The 25,608-nt window shown below is 34.2% G+C and overlaps 2 protein-coding genes across 5 annotated transcripts in view; one reads left to right on the top strand and one right to left on the bottom strand.

Annotated features, from left to right (window-relative positions):
- The window catches only part of LOC122714393 (uronyl 2-sulfotransferase-like), a 29,159-nt gene extending 11,431 nt beyond the window's left edge, over positions 1-17,728 (bottom strand). For 2 of the 4 annotated variants that reach the window (XM_043935687.1, XM_043935688.1), the window contains exons 1-4: positions 17,571-17,728; positions 16,963-17,470; positions 8,686-8,745; positions 8,268-8,607 (exon numbers count right to left, since the gene is read on the bottom strand). The gene's annotated coding sequence lies outside the window, so the exon portion shown is untranslated. The remainder of the gene's footprint in view (positions 1-8,267; positions 8,608-8,685; positions 8,746-16,962; positions 17,471-17,570) is intronic. The other 2 variants (XM_043935689.1, XM_043935690.1) reach the window with 2 other exon arrangements.
- Positions 373-24,079, top strand: LOC122714391 (potassium voltage-gated channel subfamily H member 8). The gene is made up of 16 exons (XM_043935685.1): positions 373-573; positions 2,393-2,503; positions 13,243-13,476; positions 14,041-14,172; positions 14,925-15,052; positions 15,155-15,383; positions 16,400-16,563; positions 17,670-17,883; positions 18,592-18,771; positions 19,036-19,235; positions 19,378-19,627; positions 19,784-20,046; positions 20,157-20,308; positions 20,385-20,553; positions 20,643-21,015; positions 21,095-24,079. The coding sequence occupies exons 2-16, from the start codon at positions 2,428-2,430 to the stop codon at positions 21,313-21,315; spliced, it is 2,985 nt and encodes a 994-aa protein (XP_043791620.1). The 5' UTR covers positions 373-573; positions 2,393-2,427; the 3' UTR covers positions 21,316-24,079.
- The last annotated feature ends 1,529 nt before the right edge of the window (positions 24,080-25,608 follow it).

The following is a 25,608-nucleotide window of genomic DNA, read 5'->3' as shown; positions in this document are numbered from 1 at the left end:
TTGATCCTCGGTTGAAATCTTGACCCTGTTTCACAGGCCGCGGTATATACGCGCGGTATTCGGAAATGATCAACGCGCGTGCGTATGCACGCTGTGTGTGCGCGTGCAGCACACAGTTTCGCGTCACTTCGCGTACTTATCGAGCATACATTTGTGTTTGCACATGGCGGGGGGAAGGTGTGGGTGTGTAGGTGTATACCTTCAACGGTTTACCACATGTTGCGCTTAGGTGCGTGGAGCGCAAGTCCGCCACCAGGAGCCCGGGCCATCAGGATAGAGAGAATTTCTCCCCTCGGCTCGGTCAGTTACGCGAGTACCAGCAAACGTTCCGCGTGTATTCCCGTTCGTGTGTAACGGGGGGAGATTATGTCGCGATAAAAGAAACACCTCTCGAAAGATCTCTCGTGTCGCGAGTATAATACACATATTCTCGAACGTGAATTCGAGTGGGAATAATTGAGAGAGTGAGAATTATCGAGAAGGAAACGAGGATACGAGAGAATAGGTGCAGTGTTCCCGATGCGATGCCTAATATGTCCTACCATTAGGTAGAACTTTTTTTTCCTCGATAAGGTCGGTATCTCGACGATTGGGACGATTGATCAATTTTTAATATGATGATAATAATATATGTTGCATGCGAGGAGGCTTGTTCCTCGTAGAACAAATTCTTCCATTCCTTATTTCTCTCCTTTTTTACTTTCTATTCATTATACACGCGAATTTAAAATGCGAGTTCAAAAAATGATTTTCGTGAGGGTTTCCTTTCTCGTAAAAAGGGTTAAGTGGCAAAGCATTATGATGGGATACGTTGTAGGACTAAGAGGAGATCGTTGAATGAAAAATCTTTTGTAAGAGAGAATTCTATTTTTAGAATGTGTAAGATCTGTTGAAACTTGTTAACAGTTAACTTTTTAACGTTTTAAGCGATTAAAGAAAAGTGATTTTGTAAATGGTGATCCTCTCCGTACAAGAGAGGATAAGCACGTAATGAATGTATCCTATATGTGTTATGTCCTCTCTTCACACCTGTTACATCGCTCGAATCACTGTACCAGCGATATGGATATTATTTCATAAATAAACGAAGGAAAGGAGAATGCATGGAATAAAGAAATCATTGCAACAAATGCAAATGTTGCGAATGAATAAAAAAGAAGGAAGAGTTTTCTCAAAGACTTTAGCAAAGAGAAGGAAATGGAATTAATCTTTTAACGTGTCATAAAGAATTGTATTAATTGCATTTGTTGGGGAATCAAAATGTTTCAATTATTGAATATTAACGAAATATGCAGGAAAGAATGATAAATATTAATTTATCATTTTCTGTCGAGCATATTACATTATGCACATAAATACCTTTATAAAATATCCTCCTTTCTCTTTAATTTTTCTTTTAGAAAATCGTAATATATCGATCGACATATTTATAATCAATTTGCCTTCGAAATTAAAAAAATCTTTCCACGATCTTTATTTATTCGTTTGATCAAATCGTTGATCCTTTCAAAAAATAATCGAAGCTTATTAATTTATTCTGTATAATTAAATTCAAGCTTAATATTCCAAATTAAAATGGTATTTAACGATTTAATTATAACCGTACACATCAGAATAGTGTAGGATATCGAAGATAAATAATATCACTGAAAATTATCACATTAATGATATTCGATGATTAATTGAAAAAAAGGAAAAAAAAAAAAAAGAAGAAATTTAAATTCAATTGGATTAATTCCAAATGAAAATGAAATCGCAAATACCATTAAAGAACGTGAGTAACAATAGAATAATGAATAATGAAAAGCTATGAATATATCGCCAACTTCCACGGAAAGAGATCCTTATTTCTGCAAATGCATTTCTGCACATTTCTATTCATAAAAATTACACAACTACTCATGAAATTCCCTGTCTAAAAAAAAGAAAAAAAAAATATATATACATATACCATAAAATTACTTTACGCGATGTATATATTTGAAGATAAAACAGGAAATGAAGCGACAAATAAAAAAAAAAAAAAAATAAAATAATCGCAAATATCTGCAAAAAATAGAATCTGCGAAAAATAAAAATCAAGAGATAGATTTCAGCCCCCAAAGGGGGTTCGACCGCTTTTGAAACGTGTTAAATTAAAAAGTCTCGGTTAAAAATAGTTCCATTCTACTTCGCTTAAACTGCAATCATCTATCATTGCAACTACCGCGCAACACGCAATCCTTTATTTTCATTGGACCACTGACCTACCTGTCAAACGTTCTTCCCCCTCCCCCTCTCCCTTGTGCATACATTTCCAAGCTTTAACCACCCAACCCTTAACTTATTATAATACACGTAAAGATCGCATGACTTTGACTAAAAATGAGAATCGTATTCCTTATTTTTTCAGATTCGAGCGCGTGACAGCGCGGCGGGGTGGCCCCAATGCCGGTCAGGAAGGGCCTCCTCGCCCCACAAAATACTTTCTTAGATACTATCGCTACTCGTTTCGATGGAACCCGTAAGTATATTGAACTCTGTGATATATATATATATATATATATACATCTTTTTCTCTCGTTCGATTGAAAACAAAATGATATTGGAACAAGATTCAAGATAGAGAGAGAGAGAGAGAGAGAGAGAGAAATAACCGCGTTAAAACTGGCTCATCACAAAGTTTCTTCTTTCCACGAGGATGGATTGAATCGGATAAAAGTATAAATGAATGAAATTCCGATCTCGGGGTGAAAATGAATCAATTCGAATTAAACGAAACGCCAAGATTTCGAAGACGATCCTCGTTTCCCGGATTTGAAAATACAGAAACATCTTGGATAGATTTTAGAGAGAAAAGAAGAAGCTAAGCTTAAGATTAAAAATTTATAAGTTAAAAAATTAATAATACCTGTTCAAACACGTCTTACCAACCGTTCGATCAAATTGTAAATTTAAAGCGATACTTGGTACATGATTGGAGTCGCCACGTCGTCAACCGAAAACTTTTGTCCTCGAATTTTGAAATAATTGTTAATAACGCGCAGAAGTTAGTAACTCGTTGCTTTAACGGCGAAACGGCGAAAAGGGTTCACCAAACGAGACGATCCTTCCCCGGTTATCTTCCCCCGGGAATATCAACTTGATCACCCTTCAACTTTTATAGCGTGCGGGGATAGAGTTTTTGGGTCTAAGAGAAAGAGCAATCTCCCCTTCCCCCTTTTTATCTCTATATATATATATATATATAAAAACGAAGCAGATATCCCATTCAGGTATAATAATAAACGTTAACAATGGAATATTGGCCGGTTAAATTGGACGATTAATACTACTACCACCACGGTTTACCACGTTCGATCGAATGTATCGAATTCGGGGCACGTATTCGGCTAATCTTTTCCGAGCGAAAATTTTGCATTCGACGTTTCATCCGAGGTTTCTCATGAGGCGGCGTTTTAGGAAAGGAGGCGATACACGCGATGGGTACAAAATTAGAACGTGGTTCGGGCCAAGAAAAACTAATTACGAGAAAGTTGTGTGTTGCGACGAGAAAAATCCTCATCATCTTCTGTTAAGGGAATTAAACAGAGAAGCGTTGGAAAGTAATGGAACACCGACCCATTCTCGAGGTTGGTGCGACGAAAATTGCATTCGATCCCGACTAATCTTCGAGCTACTACTGCTTCTTCTTCTCCTTCTTCTTCTTCTTCTTCTTCTTCTTCTTTTTTTAATCGAGGGATTCGAATCGTTTCAAATCCTCTTTAAACTCGAATATTATTTTGCACGTATATAAATGTATTTACATAAGCTAGCGAAACACAGTTCGCGATGTCGAAACACAGTGTCGGATATACGTATGCATATTCATGTGCACGGCGACTGTTGCGCAATATTGTATTACCATATACCACGAGGGAATTAATTTTTGCAAAAACATCCGGTCCATGTGTTTCTCCCTTCCTAAGAGGATTATCAATCGGCTTAATCGCGCGATAAAAAAAAAAAAAACGTGGGAACTTAATTTTCGCGTCCGGGGTAAACGATCTGTTGGTATCTGTGGCCGATTTGCTCGTCGATATTCGAACGAGGAGCGTTCTCCGTTCATAATTACGCGAGGGAAAATTCGATCCCCCCGCCGATCGAAACCATTATTTGCATTAGTTCAAGCAAGTACGATCGAGGAGGGGGCGGGCTGCTTGTTTACCACACTTTCGAGACGATCGTGTCGTTGTATGCTTGGTCGCTTCGAGAGGATACGACGACCCTCGTGGAATTATTACTCTCTCGATCTCTCCGGTTGCCATGTTTTTCACGCTTTCCTTTTCGGGTGATTATTATAAAAAAAGTAATGATAAAAAATTTAGGATGAAAATTCGCCCGAATATGATGGAGTATTTCTCGAAACGTATCGTAGCCGGTTATCCTTACTAAAAAGAAAATCTTCGTTGGACGACTAATGAGGTTTGGTCGAGGTATTATTTCCATTGAGAACTATCTGATCTCGGCGGAGGGGAGGGGAAAGGGAAATAATTGCTCGTTAACGAGATTCGAAGTACCTATTCCGAGGATATTTTTGGCACTCTCTTTCTTTCTTCGAGTTCGTGTTTGGCGTAACGCCAACTGGGGTAAAGGATGGTTGACGACTGTTCAAACACTCGTTTGTCTTTGCTGACCAAGACTCGTCGAGGGCCAATTGGAATATTCCTTTTGGCAAACTTTTTTACACGTCTATCCAACGGCTTTCTCCTTTTTAATCGATTCCAAGAAAAAAGGAATTTGTAAATATATATATATATATATATATATAAGCTCGATTATAAATATATCGCATCGCATACAAATTTGTTGTATCTGCTCAAAACAAACAAACACGACCAATTTAGTGACCATATACATGTATTCGCCGATGCGTCAATATTACGATTCTAGAAACGTTGGAGATTTCAGACGAAAAATTTATCTCTCAATTTTTATATATATATATATATTTTCGTTGATACATATCGAAATTTCATTTCATTCAAACCGAAGTATCCATCTGATTAAAACTTTAAAATAAACTTTGTTTCAAGTATAAAGTAAAGTTTATAATTTTCGTAATATATTTCAAACAGCTTAGCTCGTAAGAAAGCGCAACCCCTTTGGCCGTGAAAATGCATATGAGCAAACTCTGAGTACACCCTCTTTTATTACCATAAGTCCGTCGACCCCAGACAGAGCGTAAATTATTAATCTAACATCGACGCCATGAGAATCGACTTTCGTTCTTCTGTTCTCTTATACATATTCGCGATCCAATTCTCGTAAATTCGATCTAATATCTCTTGCTTATCCTTCTTCTTCTTCTTCTTTTTTTCGTCTTTACTCCCTTCTTCTTCTTTACAAACAAATTTCGTGATTCCGCGTTTTCATGCAATTTTTCGCGCGAAAAATCGAAGGGAAAAAGCTGCTTTTGTTTCAGGAAGGAAAACAATCTATTAAAAGCGATTGAATAACAATGAGTGTCGAGTGGTGGAATTAAGAGGAGAGTAAGAAAGCTAGAGAAATATCTTTACATGTACACCTGAATGGCCTTTGTTGTTGTTATTAGCGATTATCATCGCCTATTTATTATTATTAATCAAATACTTCTCATGAAATAAAATAAGGAATCATGATCGTAGAGTGAACGACAATTTAATAAAAAAAAATTTTAAAAGTAAACTTCGGTCGATAATTTCGAGATATTACAATTTGAAAAAGTTGATAATTTCAAAGCGATTTTCTAAGCTTGTAATTCCCCCTCCCCCTCCCTTCCTCAGCAGATAAAATATTCAGATCAATAATACAAATTGTACGCCGGTAGCGAGATCCGTTTCTTCGAAGTAGTAATGATCGAGCAAACGCCAGACACGAAATCGAGACGCGTATAATAATACTACACTTGCTATACCATTGCATATCCAAGAAAGAAAAGATGAATGTAAGAGAAATAAAAACGGAAAATCTCGTTAAAATATCTTTGACAGTTCTCGATTTTTTTTTTTGTACATGTTTCAACATCAAATCATCATATCGCAACGATCCAACTTGTGAATAGAATTTCAACAAATTCAAAGCTGCGCGTTCTACTATGTATAACTTGATGACCTCGAAACTTTCATTTAACAACCGACCACGAATAAATATATCCCGATAACATAAATCTGATTGCAAACGTGCTTTTCTATTCTTCCATTTCTTCTTTATTTTATTATATACAAATCTAATAATTTCGAAATAATAACGGAATAATAATCTCGACGATTACTTTTTTGACTTTAAAGATTCGTATATAATGTCGTATTAATTGCAATAGGAGTATATATTATATATGGGAAACCACAGGAGTGGATAAACGTGTAACTCGATTAGAAATTGTCTTCGAAAGTCAGGATTGATATCGAGTAAAAGTAAATTTTCCAAGCCCCAACAACCGCGTATCAATTTGTGAAAAGTACATAGAATCTCACGATCGAAATGTATCTTAGGGCAAACAAGAAACGACACGTGAGCAAATATTTCGTTCATTTTCAATTTTCAAAAAAAAAAAAAAAAAAAAAAAAGAAAGAGAAGACTGCAGATATATTCTTTCTAAAGGAAAAATTAATCGAACGATGTGCAAGCTGCGTTGTTTGTTCAAGAAGAGAGTAAAAAATTATTGCACAAATATCTTGTAAAATCTAGTAAAATTTTACAAGATTAAAAAGATTAAAAAGCGTTTATTTTTAAAATTATTCCCTCGTGTGAATGAAAAAACACGATATAGGAATTATAATTTGTTAAAAAATTTACTCCCTTTTTGTCGCAGAGATAGAAATCGATCGAACGTATTTTGCAAAGTCTTCGTTAAATACAGCTCTACCCATTTTTGTTTGGTTAATCGATATCTCCTCGTCATTTAACTAATCCGAATAACGTAGTTCTTGGAATATTCCATATTCTAAATTACCTTCATCTCCAATATTCCAAATTAATAACACGGAATCGCGACGAGATTCTAAAATCTCGTGTCGTATTTTATATTCCAAGAAATATTGGCAAAAATTCACGTTAGAGACAATAAAATTAAAATTAAAAAAAGGCAACAGATTTTTACCTTTAAACTTTTCACTTGATTCGACTTTGATTGAAGAACCATTTATTTTTGAAAAACTTTTTTGAAATCTGAAACATGTTTCAGATGCTCCTCTCCAGATTAAGATATTCAAAGATATATTGAAAATTACAATTTTAAAACACACGCAAATATCGAATACACATCCCCCGTTCCCATTTCCCTCCCCTCTTTATTAACAATTATTATCTCGCATTTACTTCTGAAAAAAAAAAAAAAAAAAAAATGCCGAAAAAAATGCATTCGAGCATTCAGGTATTGATCGACACCCTAATGACCGTTCGATATCAATGACACTTATCTTATCGTAGCACCCAACATTGAAAAGAAAAGTAATGACGCAGGGCGTTTCCGAGAAAGACACATAACGTTTATCGATTCATAGTCTTCTTCCCCCGAATCAAGAATATGCATAACGTGTATAAGTGGCGCGTAAGTGGTTCCAACTGGTTATAAATCGTTTATGGTTTAAGGTAGTGGCACAAGACGGACGGATGTATTTCCATCGATGGAACCATTGAAATTATCAATTATCCAAGACAATTTCCTTCTTCCAAATGTTCCCCTACGAAAGAAATCGGTAATCAATTATCAGAGAGTCTCGTTTCCGCTCGTTTCTTGGAAACGCAGTGTCCAATGATTAAACGAATCCATTCATCACGGTTTCAAATGGGAGGAAAGAAATTTTTTCTTTTTTTTTTTTTTTTTGAAAAGGTATGGCTAAGCTACTCCATGGCAAGGCTTAATCCTCTCTTTTCTCTCTCTCTCTCTCTCTCTCTCTCTCTCTCTGTCTCTCATGTTCTAAGAGAGACGTTCCAAAGCAAATGGAGGACCGTGTAAGAGAAAAATATCCCCCTCTCCCTATTCGAAGCAGAATTTTCATGTCGAAAATTTTAAAACGTGTTCTTTCGAATCGACATAACAGTTGTTTCTTTCACTTTTTTTTTTTCTTCTTACGATAAGAGGAAGGAAATTAAAAATTCTTGAAATCTCTACGAAGGATATTTCGTTCGAATTGCCATAAGGCGGGGGAGGGGGACAAGTATTGGAGAAGATGGATTTCGTAAGTGGCCCAGTTCTCCCCCTCCTCCGCCGTCTTAGCGGCAATCAGTTTCAACGGAATATTGGACTTTTGTGTTTTCATACTCACGGGGAAAAGTTGGCCGCTTCGGGGAGAGTTCGAAAAATTCAATGCAAGAGGCAATTTAAAGGGAACGGAACCCTCCGGCCCCCTCCTAAACCGTTCCATTTGCCTCACAATTCCACGTACTCGAAATTTTGTAGAAATCTGATTAGGGGGGAGGGAATGGTACACCACGACCTCAGTGGGAAATTGCTAAGTTATCATCGTCACCGACCTCAATCATGGGTGATAAGGTTCCGCTGTAAAGTAATGAGTCTCTCGGCCTTCCTCTTTAAATTGCATCGAAGAACGAAGATTATAAATACTGTCGTTTTTCCTTACTCTCGACATCGACTTTTTTCGCGCCCTGTGAAAAAAAATTCCTCTGAAAATTTAATTTCAATTACATTTTTAAAAATGAAAAAATATATATATATATTCATACCCTTCGCTACTACGAGATTCGTGGTAAAAATCTCTAGATTTGAAATGGAAGCTTAAGCCTCTAAAAAAAAGAAAAAGCTATGAATGTGTAACTCGAGAGAATACTCCTAAATAGAGCAAATGGCGACTCGTGTTACAATGAAGACCGACCTTTCAAGAATATTACGTATTTCGCGATATACAGGTCAAACGTGAAAAACTTCAAAAGTGATTAATTAATTTAAAAAAAAAAAAAAAATCAAAAAGGATCCTGCTAATAATAATTGTGATTGCGCGGCACATTATTCCCTTCGTTGAATCTTCAATAAGAATTAATCAAACGGTCTTCGAGAACCTGTACACTGTACAGTATCGACTTTATCCAATATCGGACTTCTTAAACTGTATTGAAAACAAGTCGATACAATTTACCGCTAGATTTTCTCTCCTCCTTTCCCCATTTACGATACGATAATTTCAAATTTGATCAAGCCACTTTATTATATTATATTCTCCATGTAATATTAACATCGAGAATAACACGTACTTACACGTACGATTATTTCATTATCGAGGAACAGTTCGGAAGAATCGTCGAAAAATAGGAAATTCTAATTCGTTCGAGGAAAAATTAAGAAGAAAAAGGGAGAAAAGAAGACACAACGTGTACAACGTCAAGTTTTAATTCGCGACTATCGTTAAATTAAAATATGTTTGAGAATGAGATTATTTTTTATACGTGTCTCTCACTCATCAACACGTGTATAAAATACAAATGTCTCGTAATAAATAATAAATGCTAAATATACCGTTCAACCGTATCTAATAGAACATAAATTGAACCACATTAACCACAATAGCTACAGCAACACACCCTCGTCGTATCCACTTAATTATTTTGCGGTTATCGGTGAAATATGGCTATATGGAAATTATGATGCGTGCAGTTATCGCTTTTCAATTAACGATCGGTAAACGTGAAAATCTATTCCGTCTCTCTTGGGCTTATAGTTTTAAAAAAAAAAAATGTCTATCTGTTCTACAAGCGAGTAAATTATCACATAAAATTCCGTTCCGATTTATTTTCGAAGAACGCAGCAATTTAGCAGTTGCGTTTTTATCGATCTAAATTTGCACGTATTATTATATCGCGAGAAGAGAAGAAATATTCGAGATAAATCGTTTAAACCCTTTTACCTTGCGCATAATACCGCTGTTTAATCGGTTTAATACAATATATCTCGTATCTAAAAAGATAACCGCCTATTGTTAATTTTGTATTTTTCGACCATGGAAAATTTGCATGGAAAATCGAAATCACGGATTATAAATATATTTCTATCTCTTATCTTCCGTTATTTAAAAAAAAAAAAAAAAAATATGTAACCAAATATGTATGCACCGTATATACATATTTTTGTTTAATCTTGAAAAATTAACGTGTCGCGGTAATAACACACCATTCACACGGATGGAATACGATTTTCGTGCATATTCACAATATTTTTCTCCCTGTTTGTTTTCCTTCCATGTAAATTTTCTTCTATCCACATATACTGTCGTATAATCTATATTTATTTAAAATGCAGTTCTCATGGTCCGGCGGCTATTTTTACACCGGCCGCTCCTCCATTATTTACTTACTTGGATTACGAGCTTTTCTCGCGACGAATTTAGAAGTTTGCCAACAAGAAGCCTTTTTATTTACGTATTTACGCGCCGACATCAGAGACGGCCGTCCGATACCTGCCATCTTTCAACACTGGTATTCTCTAAAAGAACAGTTTTCGCTGTTCATAAGTTTTCTGCCATTTAATCTAACGCCTATGCGCGCGATACGTGTGCAAGTTTATCGACTCCATTAGTCTTTGTCCAGACTGTTCAACTGAAACTATAGCGTTTACGCCGCTTTTAGCAGCTGATGTGTTGATCGTAAACGCTGTCGTTCTCGCGATCATCGATTTACACGTGTTAGTTACAGTACCTGCATAATGTACGATCGAAAGATAATTTTACGTGTATAAATATTGGAAATGTGTTTACGATCAGTTCGGCAAAAGTATTCAAATTAATAAATTGTGTTATCAAGAATAACGCGAAACAAATGGGAAACACGTAGGTATTATATGCAGAGGTTTTTTTTTTTTTTTTTTTTTTTTTATTAATGAAATATCGCTTCGAAATGGATAAAATGAAACTTTAAAGTTTCGGTATTATTTTAATTCTGTTTTTTTTTTTTTTTTTTTTAATATAATGGAAATATATTTAGAGATTAATGTATAAAATACTCGAGATTAATATTTATTATGCTATTGTAAAAAATATTTTTAATGGAAATTGTGTACAAAAGGGACGAAGAGGAAAAAAATAAAAATGGTAAAAATTTTGAAGATCGATTTCATACGTACGTAATGAGATTTTCTTTCGAAAAAAATAAATTGTTCCGCATTGTGTGCATGAAAATTTTCATTTTTAAAAATCGAAATAAACGTGATTTTTCGAAAACACGAATATGAATACTTTTGCAACCGAGTGCACACAAATGTATGAAAATAAGAATCATAATTAAAAAGGAGGATGTACATTTTCTACATCTCTCTCGTTTATTCGTGTCTCTTGTGTCGGTTGAAATTCATTTTATTTCAATATTATTAAATGCTTAATCTCTTTGAAACGCGAGGAGATTAATTCTCATTAAACTTATTATAAATTTATTTGGTCAAGTAGGTACATATTTACTTGAATCGAAATTAATCTCGAGCGATAGAACGAAAATATTGCGCGATCTCTATTTTAATTACGTGTTAAAATTCAATTAACAAATGAGGAATGTATACAGATATCCGGCTAAATAACATGCACGAATGGACATATGGATGATTCTTTATGAAAAAATTAAAAAAAATAAAAAATAAAACAATTTTTTTTCGCCTCCAATTTTTGAAAAAATCGAGATTGAAAATTTTTCGATTACAACTGAAATTGAATTAATTTCCAATTGCATATAGAATGAATTATATAGATAAAAAGTTAATCTACGTGTGAAAATAAACAAAAAAGTATAGAATTAATTTTATTCCGTTTAAAAATTTTCGAAAACGCAAATCGTTTTAGAAATCGTCGATTTTACAAATTTTTGATTTTCTCAAAAAACAAAGACTTAAACAATAAAATTTTATTCTACATTTTTTTACTTAATGATCTCTTATCCAACTGAAAATTAATTTATTTTTAATTTATTTATTAATTTAATTTATTTTTTTCTTTTCTTTTTTTTTTTTTTTTTATTTTTTTTTTTTTTTTGTATATATTATTCAGCCGGATCCTGTATAAGAATAAATATGGAGTAGATTAAAACGCCTAGACTTTAGTATTTTCAAACTTTACCCCTAAATCGTATTTTTATCTTACATCCCTTCCTAACAGATCGACTCCCTACCATACACGCGACAATCATTATTTTTCATAAAGGGTGACTTCATCATCGGCCATCACGATCCGTTTTTGAAACGTGCAAAAAAAAGTTGCGCGAGATTGTTTAAACGTGTTCGTTCGAAAGAAAGAAAGAAAAAGAAGAAGACAAAAAAAAAAAAAATAAATGCGCTTCCGTTATCGCATTTATTTCAAGGAGAGCATCTTTTCTCTTACGTCAAATGGTACACTTGGACATTAGTTAAAAGAAAAGAAGAAGAAGAAGAAGAAGAAGAAGAAGAAGAAGAAGAAGAAGAAGAATTGGAAAAGAGGCATTAACGGCATACAACAAAACTCCTTTGATAAACAGAGTCATTGATTTTGTTTCCAAGAACAGGAAGAAGCGTCGGGAGTTGAAATCTCACAAGGCTTGAAGGAAAAGATGAAAGTGTTTCAAGGGGTGTGAGCGTAAAATTAAAAATAGTACGTTGAAAGAGATTATGCGTGACGTCAGACACGTAGACAAAGCTCATCAACCAATGAACTGTACCACACGATGCAGTCATGCATCAATTTCTTGCATCACACCCGTTATTCCCGTGTGTTAATAATCAACGAAATCTTGTTTGCCTCGCCTCCATTTCGAATATGACCGCGAGTAAAGTAATTTCTTTTTTTTTTTTTTTTTTTTTTTTTTTTTTAGAGAGAGAGAATAGGCTCCGCCTAGAAGAAATTCGACAGAAATGAACAAAACTAACAACATAAGTGGAACAATTTCGCAATGTTGAACGTCAATCAGACTTCTCTTTCGACCCCTCTCTTGCCCCTCCCCTTCTTTCTTCTTCCTTTCTCGTATCGTTAACTCAATTGGTCCGCCAACTGAAAAAAAAAAAAAAGAAAAAAAACTGTAAAATGAACACTGATAAATTGATTCATCAAAACGATAATTGAAATTCCGCGCAAAGTTAATTGGTAAAAATTCATATTCTCGAATTGTTGGAAAATAAAATGATAATAAACGTATTCCTCCTCTTTTTGTTTTTTTTTTTTTTTTTTTTTTAAACAAAAGGGGAGAATTTCAGACTTCAGTAGGATAGAAAGTAGTCGAAACGAATCCGTGCTCCATTTATTAATCGAGATTATGCGCCCGTTATTTCTCTGTTGGCAGACAGCAATTTTGTGCTGGGAAATGCGCAGGTTCCGTCCCTCTATCCGATCGTTTATTGCTCGGACGGTTTCTGCGAGCTGACAGGATTCGCGCGAGCGCAAATCATGCAAAAGGGTTGCGCTTGCAAATTCCTCTATGGCCCGGAAACGAAAGAAGAGGAAAGGGCGATGATCGACAAGAGCCTCGAGAGCAAAACGGAGCTCAAGATGGAAGTGGTGTTCTACAAAAAGAACGGTGAGTTATTATTTAATTAACGTTTTATTTATTCGAGTTTTAATTTTAATTATTCTCTTCAATTATCAAATCCCTACGATTTGCATGCACAATCGAAACAATCCCTTGGGGGAAAAGCGAGATTAAAATTTTAAAAATAATTTTCTCTTCTCTTCCCCTTTTTCCTTTTCCGATATTGTTATCGTTTTTTTTTTTTTTTTTTTATTATTAAAATTTTCAACGAGGATACGAAAATAAACTCCGTTAGATTTTGATTCGCCGAGATTATTTAATTGCACGTGTTATTACGAGAAATGATTTATGCTACGATTAAACGTTATTAATCGTGACGTGATGAGCACAGGTGCAAACGGAATCACGTTTAATCAAGATAATCTATTCTATCGAATCGATTCTATTGTTACATTTGCATAAGCATTTGCTCGTGCTTTCAATAATACGTGCTACTTTTTTTTTCACTATTGATTTTGGGAGATTAAAAAAAAAAAAGGAGGGAGGAGAAAAGCGTTTCTCATTTCAAGTCGAGGATCAGTGACTTTTATAATTTTTAATTATATAAAACAGGAAGCCCATTCGACTGTCTGCTCGATATTGTCCCGATCAAAAACGAAAAGGGCGACGTCGTCCTCTTTCTGGCCTCGCACAAGGACATCACCCACACGAAGAACCTTCAGCTGTGTGAGTTGCAAGATAGTGGTGAGTTCTAGCCAAGCTTCGCTGCCGAACTCAGACTCTGACGAAACGATTTTTCTCTGGAATGCATTTCGATCGACGTCACTGATGAATTGCATTCCAAAGTATACGAGCACGGGCCCATACATCGGGTATGGATTAAACGTTCCCAGTGTACATACTTTTTCAACGTATGTTCCAACGTTTCGTGCCTCCTAACCACCGCGGCCACGCTACACGCTACGCACGTGAAACCTACAATATGCAATATTATTAGCAAGCTATTATTATATATTCTTAAAAAAAGAAAAAAAAAAAAAAAAAAACACTAAGCGCAGCACGAACTCAAACGGCTTCCAACAATTTGCTTTTTCTTATAACGAGAAATTTAAATAATAATTGCACGTGTTGTTCGCAAAAAAAAAAAAAAAAATCGATCCAAACACTACTACGTATGTATCATCGCACTCGAACATATTTTCTTCGCACTATGCGCTGTTCATCTCTCGATTGAAACGAAAATTACGTACGTAAATGAAAAAAGAATCCTCGATTACGAAGAAGAACTGTCACTGTCACTGATGGAACTGATTAAAGAAAAATTATAATAAATCGAATAATAAATCGTGTTTTTTTTTTTCGATAATCGAGGTTACACACACATACACACACGCTTTTTTCTCCCTTTTAATTGCACATCACGAGTACGAGTATTATTTAAAAAAATAATTGGGAAGAAAGTTATATACGGTATGGTGTACGATTGAACATTTCAGACGCAAAAGGTGGCCTCGATCCGGAAGCACCGCCGGCTAATTACGGGAGGAGAAGGAGCCGCGCCGTCCTTTATCAATTGTCGGGCCATTACAAACAGGACAATAAGCACAAAATTAAATTGAATAACGTAAGTGCATCGTTACCGATTTTTAATTTACCGGGGACGGGGAAATCATTGTCCATTTCATTCACAACAAGACAAATCAGAAGGAATAATTTGCCGTTATAGAATCTTCTTCATTCCACCGCGCCACCGTTGCCCGAGTATAAAACGACGGGAATAAAAAAATCTCAATTCATTTTGAGCCACTACGGTGGCTTCAAGTCTTGCTGGGATTGGTTAATACTCCTCGCGACATTTTACGTGGCGATCGTGGTCCCTTTTAACGCGAGCTTCATTAACATCGACAGGCCGACGATGGTCAGCGACGTTGTCGTCGAGGCACTCTTCATAACCGGTAAGTGAATCGAGCAATTAATTAATTAATTTCTTCTGAGTTTAGTTAACGAGGAAAAAAAGTTGTGAAAAAGAAAAAGGGGAAAGGGGGGAAAGATTCTTTTTCTAAAGCCTAAAATGATTAATTGTTAAATTATTCGGATATGGATATCGATCGATGCTTTTTTTAAAATAATCCAATCAAGAACGAAACGAGAAGGATTCGCGATTCGAGGAGCTCGTTAAGTTGGAAAGCAAAACGATTCTTCCCTTCAATCTATGAATAATCGATGGTTTCAATTACCGTCACTCAGTGAAACAGTTTCCTTCCACGCACGTTATGTTAAAAAATTTACTTTATCCTCGGTTTATTCGTTCTAAAAAGAAAAAAAAAAAAAAGAATCGATAAGAATAATTTAATTTAATTTAATTTAATTTAAATATAAACATTATATAACCGTGCATATCTGGTATAAAGTCTTAGTGTTCTTTAAGTAACGTGACAATCGCTCTACAAACACACTGAATTGATTCAATACCTGAATTGAATATCGAGTAACAAGATGTTCGAAGAGCTCTTCATGGGTGTTCAACGAGATCCTATCTCTCTCTCTCTTTCTCTCTTCGAGAACAGAAAATTGTAATTTCGTTTACCATATCAAAAGGTGTCTTCACACCTTTTTTTTTATTTCGCCTTTTTTTAAATTTATTTCTCCCTTCAGAAAAATTTTATATTGAAAAGTATTCTATTCGTCGTAAAAATGCTGTAAACGATGCTGTGCGAATTTTGATATGGTTTGTTAACGAGATTAAAAACCAGTTCATCGCTATAAACTTTTTAACGCGTTGCATTTCCATGACGAGAAAGGAGAAAGAAAGGAAGAAGTCGAAGAGAGTGTATATTACTTCGTCTCTTTCGACGAAAATACAAAAGTTTCCAACTTGATTTTCAACTCGCGTTAATTTAATAATTCGAAAAACACGCGTGTATCGATTACGAAATATCGGAAGAAAACGATCGAATCATCTTTCCCCCAGATATCGTTCTGAACTTTAGGACGACCTATGTGAGCAGAAAGGGTGAAGTGGTCAGCAACAGCAAAAGCATCGCTGTCAACTATCTAAAGGGATGGTTTTTTGTCGATCTTGTCGCCGCCTTGCCCTTTGATTTTCTCTACGCGTCCGACGTTTACAGCGGCGAGGTGAGTAATTTAATTATCGCATAACACCACTTAACACGCTTAATTATTCGCGAAAAGGCACGATTCTTTGATCTTCACGAGTCTTTTTTTTCAATATTTCAACTTTTTCAAGATCCTCATATTCTTGAGAACAATTTACTCGACGATTTTTCTTCGTTATTAACAAAAACAAAACCTCCGATAATGATTCGAGATGAAATTAAACTTGGATTGACGCCGAACAAAAATTTATCCAATTTCAAATCATATAGTTTATGTATTGATTTAACGAAAATTGTTTTTATCTAACAAAGACGAGGCAAGACGCTATTCAAAACACTGTTCACTGATCTTGACAACAAGAGATTAAAAGAAGTCGGTTACTTTTTTCATCCAAGTTATTTACATATTGTTTCTAACCTCCAAACCGTCGCACATTGTTATACGATATATACGCAGAATCTTGTGCTGCTCGCTCGAAATAGTTTCACCAATCCAGCTTTCAAATCCAATGAAACGTCGATGCTCCAACGAGAAATGTAATGAAAACGAGATACGAGAGATTAAAAGAAGTCGGTTACTTTTTATCCAAGTTATTTACGTATTGTTTCTAACCTCTAAATCGTCGCACATTGTTGTACGATGTATACGCGGAGTCTTGTGCTGCTCGCTCGAAACAGTTTCACCAATCCAACTTTCAAATCCAATGAAACGTCGATGCTCTAACGAGAAATGTAAGGAAAACGAGATACGAGTTGTGCAATATCCGAAAGCGAAGACGTGAATGAAGTTCGTTTAGCAAAGGTCGATGTATTATTAAATTGTACAGCATATTCCTCGTGTCCGTGTCCTTGCCTTTGAAAACACGGGAGGGGATACGTTTCAACGACGCTTCGAGCGACATATCTCCACGATGAATGCGTACAATCTAGAAAGCAACAAATATATAATACGCAAGAACACATAATTATTATCGATTCAACTTTCAATATTGACGTTTTCTTTTGATTTTCTGTTTATTTACTTACCGATACGAATCACGGTTTATTTCCATCAACGATGAACAATCTCGAGCGTAATTTCAGAACGTATAATAACAATTTGTATTTCTTTTCTCTTCTCGTCAGGAATCGGGGCACGGTAATATTCATTTGGTGAAATTGACGAGATTATTGAGGCTGGCCCGATTGCTTCAAAAGATGGACAGATACTCGCAGTACAGCGCCGTGATTCTGACCATGTTGATGCTGTTCTTCATCCTGGTGGCGCATTGGTTGGCCTGTATCTGGTTCGTTATCGCTGAAAAAGAGAGATTGAGAAACGACAACGATTGGGATCTCGGTAAGTTTTTCACCAACCAATCTTTCTCGCCAAAACGTACAAAGCCCCGCGAAATTTGTTTGAAGTCAAGCTTGACGGGAGACACTCGAATGGTTGGGAAGTCGAGAAAGTGTTTCTCAACGACTTATCTTTACTTTTCTCCTCTAAATAGAACCTCTAAAGAAACACCTGGTAACCTATTTCGTATCTATATAACGTTTAAATATACGTATCCCTCGTTTCAAAGAGAGACTTGTTTTTTTGAGAAGCGGCTCTGTATTAATTAAAAGTTATATATTCATGTGCAAACATTTCTCTTCCAATAGGAGAAAATACAATTCGCGTCCACTTAATCGCGGTTTAATCTCTGTTTAATCTTTTCGTTTCGCGTGAATGAACGAATGAACTGATTTAAAAACCGGAGATACAACGCGGATCCCACCTCACCAGGCACGATTAAATCAGCTGCCTCGCAGATGACCTCTTAATACTTACCTATCTCTCTATAGAGATTCGATCTGTTATCCACAGATTTAAGGGTGCGCGATCTAGCGAAGGTCGACATAATTGAAGAGACTCGGGTAAATTAAGAATTTTATCGATTTTCCCACACTCATCGCGATATCCTCGCGATAAAAATCTTCGTTTCGATCGTACGTGGTGTACGTGGTGATGATGGTGGTGGTGGTGATGCGACCATCGCGATTTGACACGAGCACACTTTTCCAGGTTGGATTCACACGTTGGCGGAAAAATTGAAGATTTCGGTGGAGAACGTAACCCACGCGGAAAGTTACATCACCGCGTTGTATTTCACGTGCAGTAGCCTGACATCGGTAGGATTTGGAAATGTTTCGGCCAATACATTCTCCGAGAAGTTCTTCTCAATTTGCACGATGCTCATTGGTGGTCAGTAAACAATCATCGATCAATAATATATTTATACCGTTATTCCGTAGTAAGGATTATCGATTTAATTAAAATCGATTGCCGCACGCTTGTCTTTTTTTTTTCTTTCGATCACTAAAAAAAAAAAAAAAAAAAAAAGGAAAAATTTGCATACACGTGAATTGAAGGGGCGAATTGATGTTAATTAATACGGAATAAATTTGAATGGAAATTTACACAAATATTGGAATTATTTCCACATTGTACATATCGTGTATGCTACAGCTCTGATGCATGCCGTGGTCTTTGGTAACGTGACTGCAATTATTCAAAGAATTTACTCTAGAAGATCTCTATACCAAACAAAATTGCGGGATCTCAAGGATTTTTTCGTATTGCATCAGATCCCCGAAGAACTGAAACAACGTATGCAAGACTATTTCCAAACTATGTGGTCCTTGAATCATGGTATCGATATACACGAGGTGAATATAAATTATATAATAATCCCGATTAATCATAATTACACTTACTTAATCACCGAAATTGTCCATCGTTGTTGCTCTTGTTCTTATAATTTAATCATCCGTTTATTATTCCGTGATTGACGCCAGTCCACGTTTTCAGACCCTGAAACAATTTCCAGAGGAGCTGCGAGGAGATGTTTCGATGCATTTACATCGCGAGATATTAAATTTACCGATATTCGAGCCCGCTTCCCAGGGCTGTCTCAAATTACTATCTCTCCGAATTAAAAATAATTTTTGCGCCCCCGGCGAGTTTTTAGTTCACAAAGGGGATGCACTCTCTTACATATATTACTTGTGCAACGGTTCCATGGAGGTTGTGCAAAATAACATGGTCGTTGCGATCTTAGGTAAGAGTTTATTTTATATATATATATATATATATATAAATAATAATTATATATATATATATATATATATATATATATATATAAATAATATATATATACGTTCCTTATTTTCGATGCTCGAAAAATGGAATCGGCAAATTTGAATTTCGTTTGAAGGTAAAGGTGATCTGGTAGGCTGTGACATAAACGTCCACCTGCAGCACACGAGTAACGGTGGTGGGGCAGGTGGAGGAGGTGCCGCGGATGTCGTAGTCAAATCGAGTTGCGACGTTAAAGCGTTAACCTACTGCGATTTAAAGTGCATAAATATGCATGGATTAGTCGAGGTGCTTCGTTTGTATCCCGAGTATCAGCATCAGTTTGCAAATGATATACAACACGATCTCACTTACAATTTACGGGAGGGATACGAAGCCGAGGTACAATAATCTTCAGTATATTCCTTCGATATCGGAGGGGATAGAGGAGGAGAGAGGTGGAAGACGGTCTCGATTCACGCGCAAAATTTCCAAAATTGTTTTAATTTTAGCAAGAATCGGATATGAATGGGCCGTCGTTAACGTTACCCTCCATTAGCGAAGACGATGAAAACGTGCCTGACGAAGGGGAGACGTCGCCCCTGTCACCGCCGAACAAATCACCTTTGCACACGTCTTCGAGCCCGAGACACGCCAAATTCAGGTAAATTTATCTGCCCCCCCCTCCTCCTGTCGTCTGTCCCCCAATCTTGAAAAAAATCCTCAAATATTCGACGCAGGGACGAGTATCGAGAGGCAAGAAGGCCGGCAAGGGGAGTTTTAGTGAGAGGGAGGACGGCTCAAGTAATCGCTCAAGAATCGATGGAGGAACACATTCGAGGATCCGTGGAACGACTGGACACCCAATTTTCCACGTTGCATCAGGACGTAGCCACGTTGAGTTGCGAGGTAAAAAGAGATTATTTCATCTCTGGTGAAAATCAGAAAAAAATTACTGACACTTGGTATTTCACAAAAAAATAAATAAATAAAAATAGGTGAGAAATGCCATACAAGCTCTACAAATATTAGCGTGTTCGCCTCAAAGTAATCCGAATTTACCAACCCCCGCGAGTCGTGGGAGTGGAGTTTTGGCGAGAAGCTCGTCCCATCCGCCGGATGCTATATGCTGGGATCCACCAAGGAGAATGTTAGACGCATCCACGCAAACCGACTGGCCCGTAGACTTGATCGAATCCTGGGTTCGAGCGAATTCTCAAACAGTTCTAAGAATCCTCGAACTCGATCCGGATCTTCTTTTGAGGCAACCACACTCCCCGACACCGTCGCCATCTTCTCCCCCACCACCGCCGTACGAGCCCTTGTCACCTGTTGTTGGAACACCGCCACGATCGCTGTCCCCTGTCCAAGGTAACAGAACGAGCGATTAATACAATGGATACAAATCGATATTTCGAATCTTCGATAAAATGTGAAAATGTGTTTTCAGGAAACGAGTTCGTTTTTGGCAATAATCGGGGGGAACAACAACAACAACAACACATTCCTCGCTCGTATAAACCGACAAACTCTACGTGGGATCCCGAGAATAAATTATTGCACAGATTTAGCGCCGGTGATGCTGACAACGCATCCCTATATCAGGCATTTAGCAATTTGCGCCGACTTCCTGAATCACGATCGCTAAAATTCGATCCGTTTGATAGCTGAACGTTTCCAGAAACATATCAGGGTTACAAGCCTTAGAAGAACGCAAATCGAAAGATAAAATACTACCGAGAAATACTTGTAGAAACAGAAGCAAAAAACAAAAAAAAAAAAAAAGCATAAGATAGGGCAACGAGGAACCAAAACCACTCGTTTTTTAAGTGTTCAAGATACATTCATGTTTTATCATTTGTACTTCAATCCTATATAAAATCTTTCTACAAAATGTATATTTCACTTTTTACAGACACGAAATTTTTGAATTCAATCGATTAGTTAGGAACAAATCGGTCGAAATTCTCTTCATTGCATTGAAACGTATTTCTACGTATTATCGAATGAAATTCTATCGATATAAACATTTTTTACGAAACGCGAAACATGTCCAAAAAGAAAAAGAAAAAAAAACAAACGAAAATATGATATAAAACTATATCCTTGCTCATTTTAAATATTAATATTTGTTTAGAGATTCGACACCTCGTCTGATCCGAATTTCTTAGAATGGAACACGTGTACAATCATAAATTTTAATCTAAAAAAGTAAATCGTATGCGAAGTGAATTGTTCATAGATTTTTCATAAATGTAATTTATTTTCGAATAATCGAAATCGAAGATACTTTATCTGAAAGATATTTTTTACTCGCCTCTTATATCATGAATGTTTAAAATCCGGATAATGATGCAATTTGTATCGAGTATCTATCTCTTCCTCGAAAAACTTTTTGCTTATGTCATTCCATACGCATACGTGTTGCTGTGATTGATTAAATCTAGTTAGCGAAACTACATCGTTTATTTAAAAATGTATTCTTGCGGTAATTTTGCTGAAAAATAAATCGGCAAAATATATTATTTAGGAGCATTCGTACTATTTTCAAATATAAAAAACAATAAATTCAACTTTTAAGGGAATTATTGCGAAGTCTTGTTTTCAAATCGAAAGACTTTAAAATTATCGGTGAAAAAAAAGTTTTAAACTTTAGCGTAGCAATAATGTGCACAACAAATTTTAATGTATCCGCCAACGTCCAAATTAGACGATAGTTATTGTAAAGTACGTAGCTATAACTCGAGCATCTATCACATTGAGAAACAATGTTTATTTCGAGACACATATTTCAAGATATGATACATTAAATGAATGGTATTAATTAATTAATTTAAAATTAATGTATTATATGAGACTACTACGCGCGGGATATATCCAATTGTAAGTATTTCTTGAACAAATTCAATGTAAATAGTGTATCACTATTATGAATACGTATGTGATAAGGCACGGCTTTGGCCATGCACGACAATTGTATTCGTTCATCTTTGTTGCCATTTGTGAAATGATAAAAAAAAGTTATTTATATATCTGTGACGTTAAATATTTATGATTCGATATATAAAATTTTATTTCAAATGAGCAATTCAATATGATTAATCGTTTGAATTATATTTTCATTTCTTCAACACACAATATTAATATTTTTTTTAAATAATCATTCGGATTTATTTTTCATATTTGTAAAAAGAATATTTGTATTTATTATGATATCACAATTTCACAAATGTCAATGAAAACAGCTGTTTTATAAATATTTCATATATTTTGTTATACTGTTTCTATGCTCCTCACCTTATAATTCAAGCTAAACATATTGTAATATTATCTAACCTATTTCACGTATTCTACTACTTTTTACACTTCAAAAAACTACGAGAAACATTTTAACAAACAAAAATGTCAGTAAGCACAAAATATAATTATTTCTAATATATGCGTAATTTTAAGAGAGTTACGTGAGATTGAGGAACATAAAGAAAAAAATGTTCAAAATTGTATGTGATTACAATTCGATATCATATAATTTGACTATTAGATTCAAAATGAAAAAGAAAAACAAAATCATTGTTTGTAAAATTAGATATGATACAATATAAAGTTATGTATATGTGCATACATGTATGCGTACAAGTATAAACGTATGCATGTACTTACCTTTATCTCTTGGTAAAAACTTGACTAAATAAGTTAATGCCAAAATACAAAAAAATATCATATAAAAAATATTATCAAAAACTTAGCTAAATCTAATTAAATTTTTTATCGTAAATTTTTAACCAAACTAGTAGTTAGAAAACTTTAAATCAACGGCCTTAAAATAAAAATTTATTTTTCTCACTATTTCTTGCATAGGAGGAGGATAACAATCTAGAAATCCGATTTTTACGTAATTAATGCCTATACTTACGAATTAGATATCAAATTACAAAACACCTTAAAATCGCATTCCGATTCAATCGAGTAAATATATATCGATCGAACAAAATATTTTACAACATTTTTACATCTAAATAGATTTTCTTAACGATATTAAATATCGAATTATGTTACATTACTTGCAAATAGAAATATTATACAAACACAATACGAAAAGAGATAGAATTCTAAAAGTAACAAGTTATGTTTAAAATTATATTATTTTCAGTTAATGAAATTTTGAAACCAAATGTTAGCAAATAGTTTAAAAAAATGTCTCTATCAAAAAAAAAAAAAAACTAAAATGCGCCTACCGTATATAAAAACTTTTCATTAATTATCTACCGAAAAAACTATTATTTTAATGTGCATATTATTCTTTTTAATATATAGAAAAACGAATAGCAAAAAGAATCAACCTATTGAAATCTTTCTGGTGTTTGTAAATATTGTTATCTGCTTACTGTACTGTGCATCGTACAATTGGTATCCTTTGTTCATTTGTCTCATTATAAACGAAAAGAAATAAAAATACTTACAGAAATGCTTGATTTAATCTTCTTTCGTTATATATAATTATATATTAGAAACAAAAATTTATTAACATTATTATATTTTTTATATATTATTTTAAAATATTTTAAAATTTTATTTTTCTAAAAACAATTCTATATGTGTGGATATATTATAAAATATTTTTAATATAAATTCCATTTTTTCTATGAAAACGAATGTCATGTCACTTACGAACGAATAATTAAATGAATTCATTTATTTTCTTCTACAGTATATTTTAATACAAAGCTATTTTCAAATATTAAGAAGAAAAGAAATAAATGATATATCGAAAAATTATACTTAAAAGAAAATTTTTTAGAAAAATTAGCTATATTAGTAAAGATTTCGATCGTAAATCATATATACGCATTATTCATAATATCCGTACAATCTTCCGAATTTTCAATTTTACGTACAATCTTCCGAATTTTCAATTTTAATATTACATTATTATATATAATATATGTTATTATATTTATGTTATTATATATAATATTATGTAATATTATTTTAAAAAGGTAAACCAACATTATATATATATTTTATAGAAGTACGTTAAATAAATTGTTGTTTAAACATAAAAACCGTTAAAAAAGTAATGTAACAATCAAACGACTTCGCATGCGCAACAAAGATTGTGACATATTTTATCTTTTGATTAAAATATCAATATTTTTTTTCTTTCGACTATTTTGCAAACATATATATGAATATTATGTAATTATATTAACTTACTTGTTTACGAAAAGAAGTTTTTTCCCATAAATTTTTGTTAATTCTATTGCAGCAGCTCATCGTTCGTTCTTTCCAGTCACACACACACAAATCATACATCAGAATCTGTGTTGGTAAGAAACGAAAGAATACGTTAATTTAGAGCGAGCTATTAACTTAGTTAATCAAGTTCATAAATTATTTTATAAAAGTTATAAAAAATTTAATAAATGTAAATATGATTTTAAAAATATATAATATTTTTAATTTAATTTTTTATACCTCATTTTTTAAAAAACTTTATTTTTATATATTTCAAAAAATTCATATTCATTTATTAGTATGTTATTGTTATAAGGAAAAAATAAATTTTAGATTTTTCAAATGATGAAAAATATTTTTCATTTTTTTCTAAAAAATTCTTTTTTTTTTTTTAAGTTTTTCTACGAGTTTCTTTATTATATTTATATATTTTTGTTCGATTTTTCGAATGTCGAACGTAGTATTCATATCTGTCTTCAGTTTTTATCGGTTCATGGATACTTCGCGCTTCTTGCGTCTTTGAATTTATAATAGTTTATCTAGAATATAATAGAATGTTGATAAGTAGTGTTAAAATGTGAAATAAGTGTACAACGTAAATAAAAAAATTAATTGTGTTAAGTCTTTTAAACTATTAAATATATTATTAATAAAAACTAAATGAATATTATTTTATTTTAATTATTACGTATATATATTAAAATTTAGCGTGAATATTTGATTAATTTC

Source organism: Apis laboriosa, unplaced genomic scaffold (genome assembly GCF_014066325.1).
Source record: "Apis laboriosa isolate Shangri-la unplaced genomic scaffold, ASM1406632v1 scaffold29_cov151, whole genome shotgun sequence".
NCBI lineage: Eukaryota > Metazoa > Arthropoda > Insecta > Hymenoptera > Apidae > Apis > Apis laboriosa.
The sequence above is the reverse complement of the archived record's forward strand: the minus strand, read 5'-3'. Positions and strand labels throughout refer to the sequence as shown.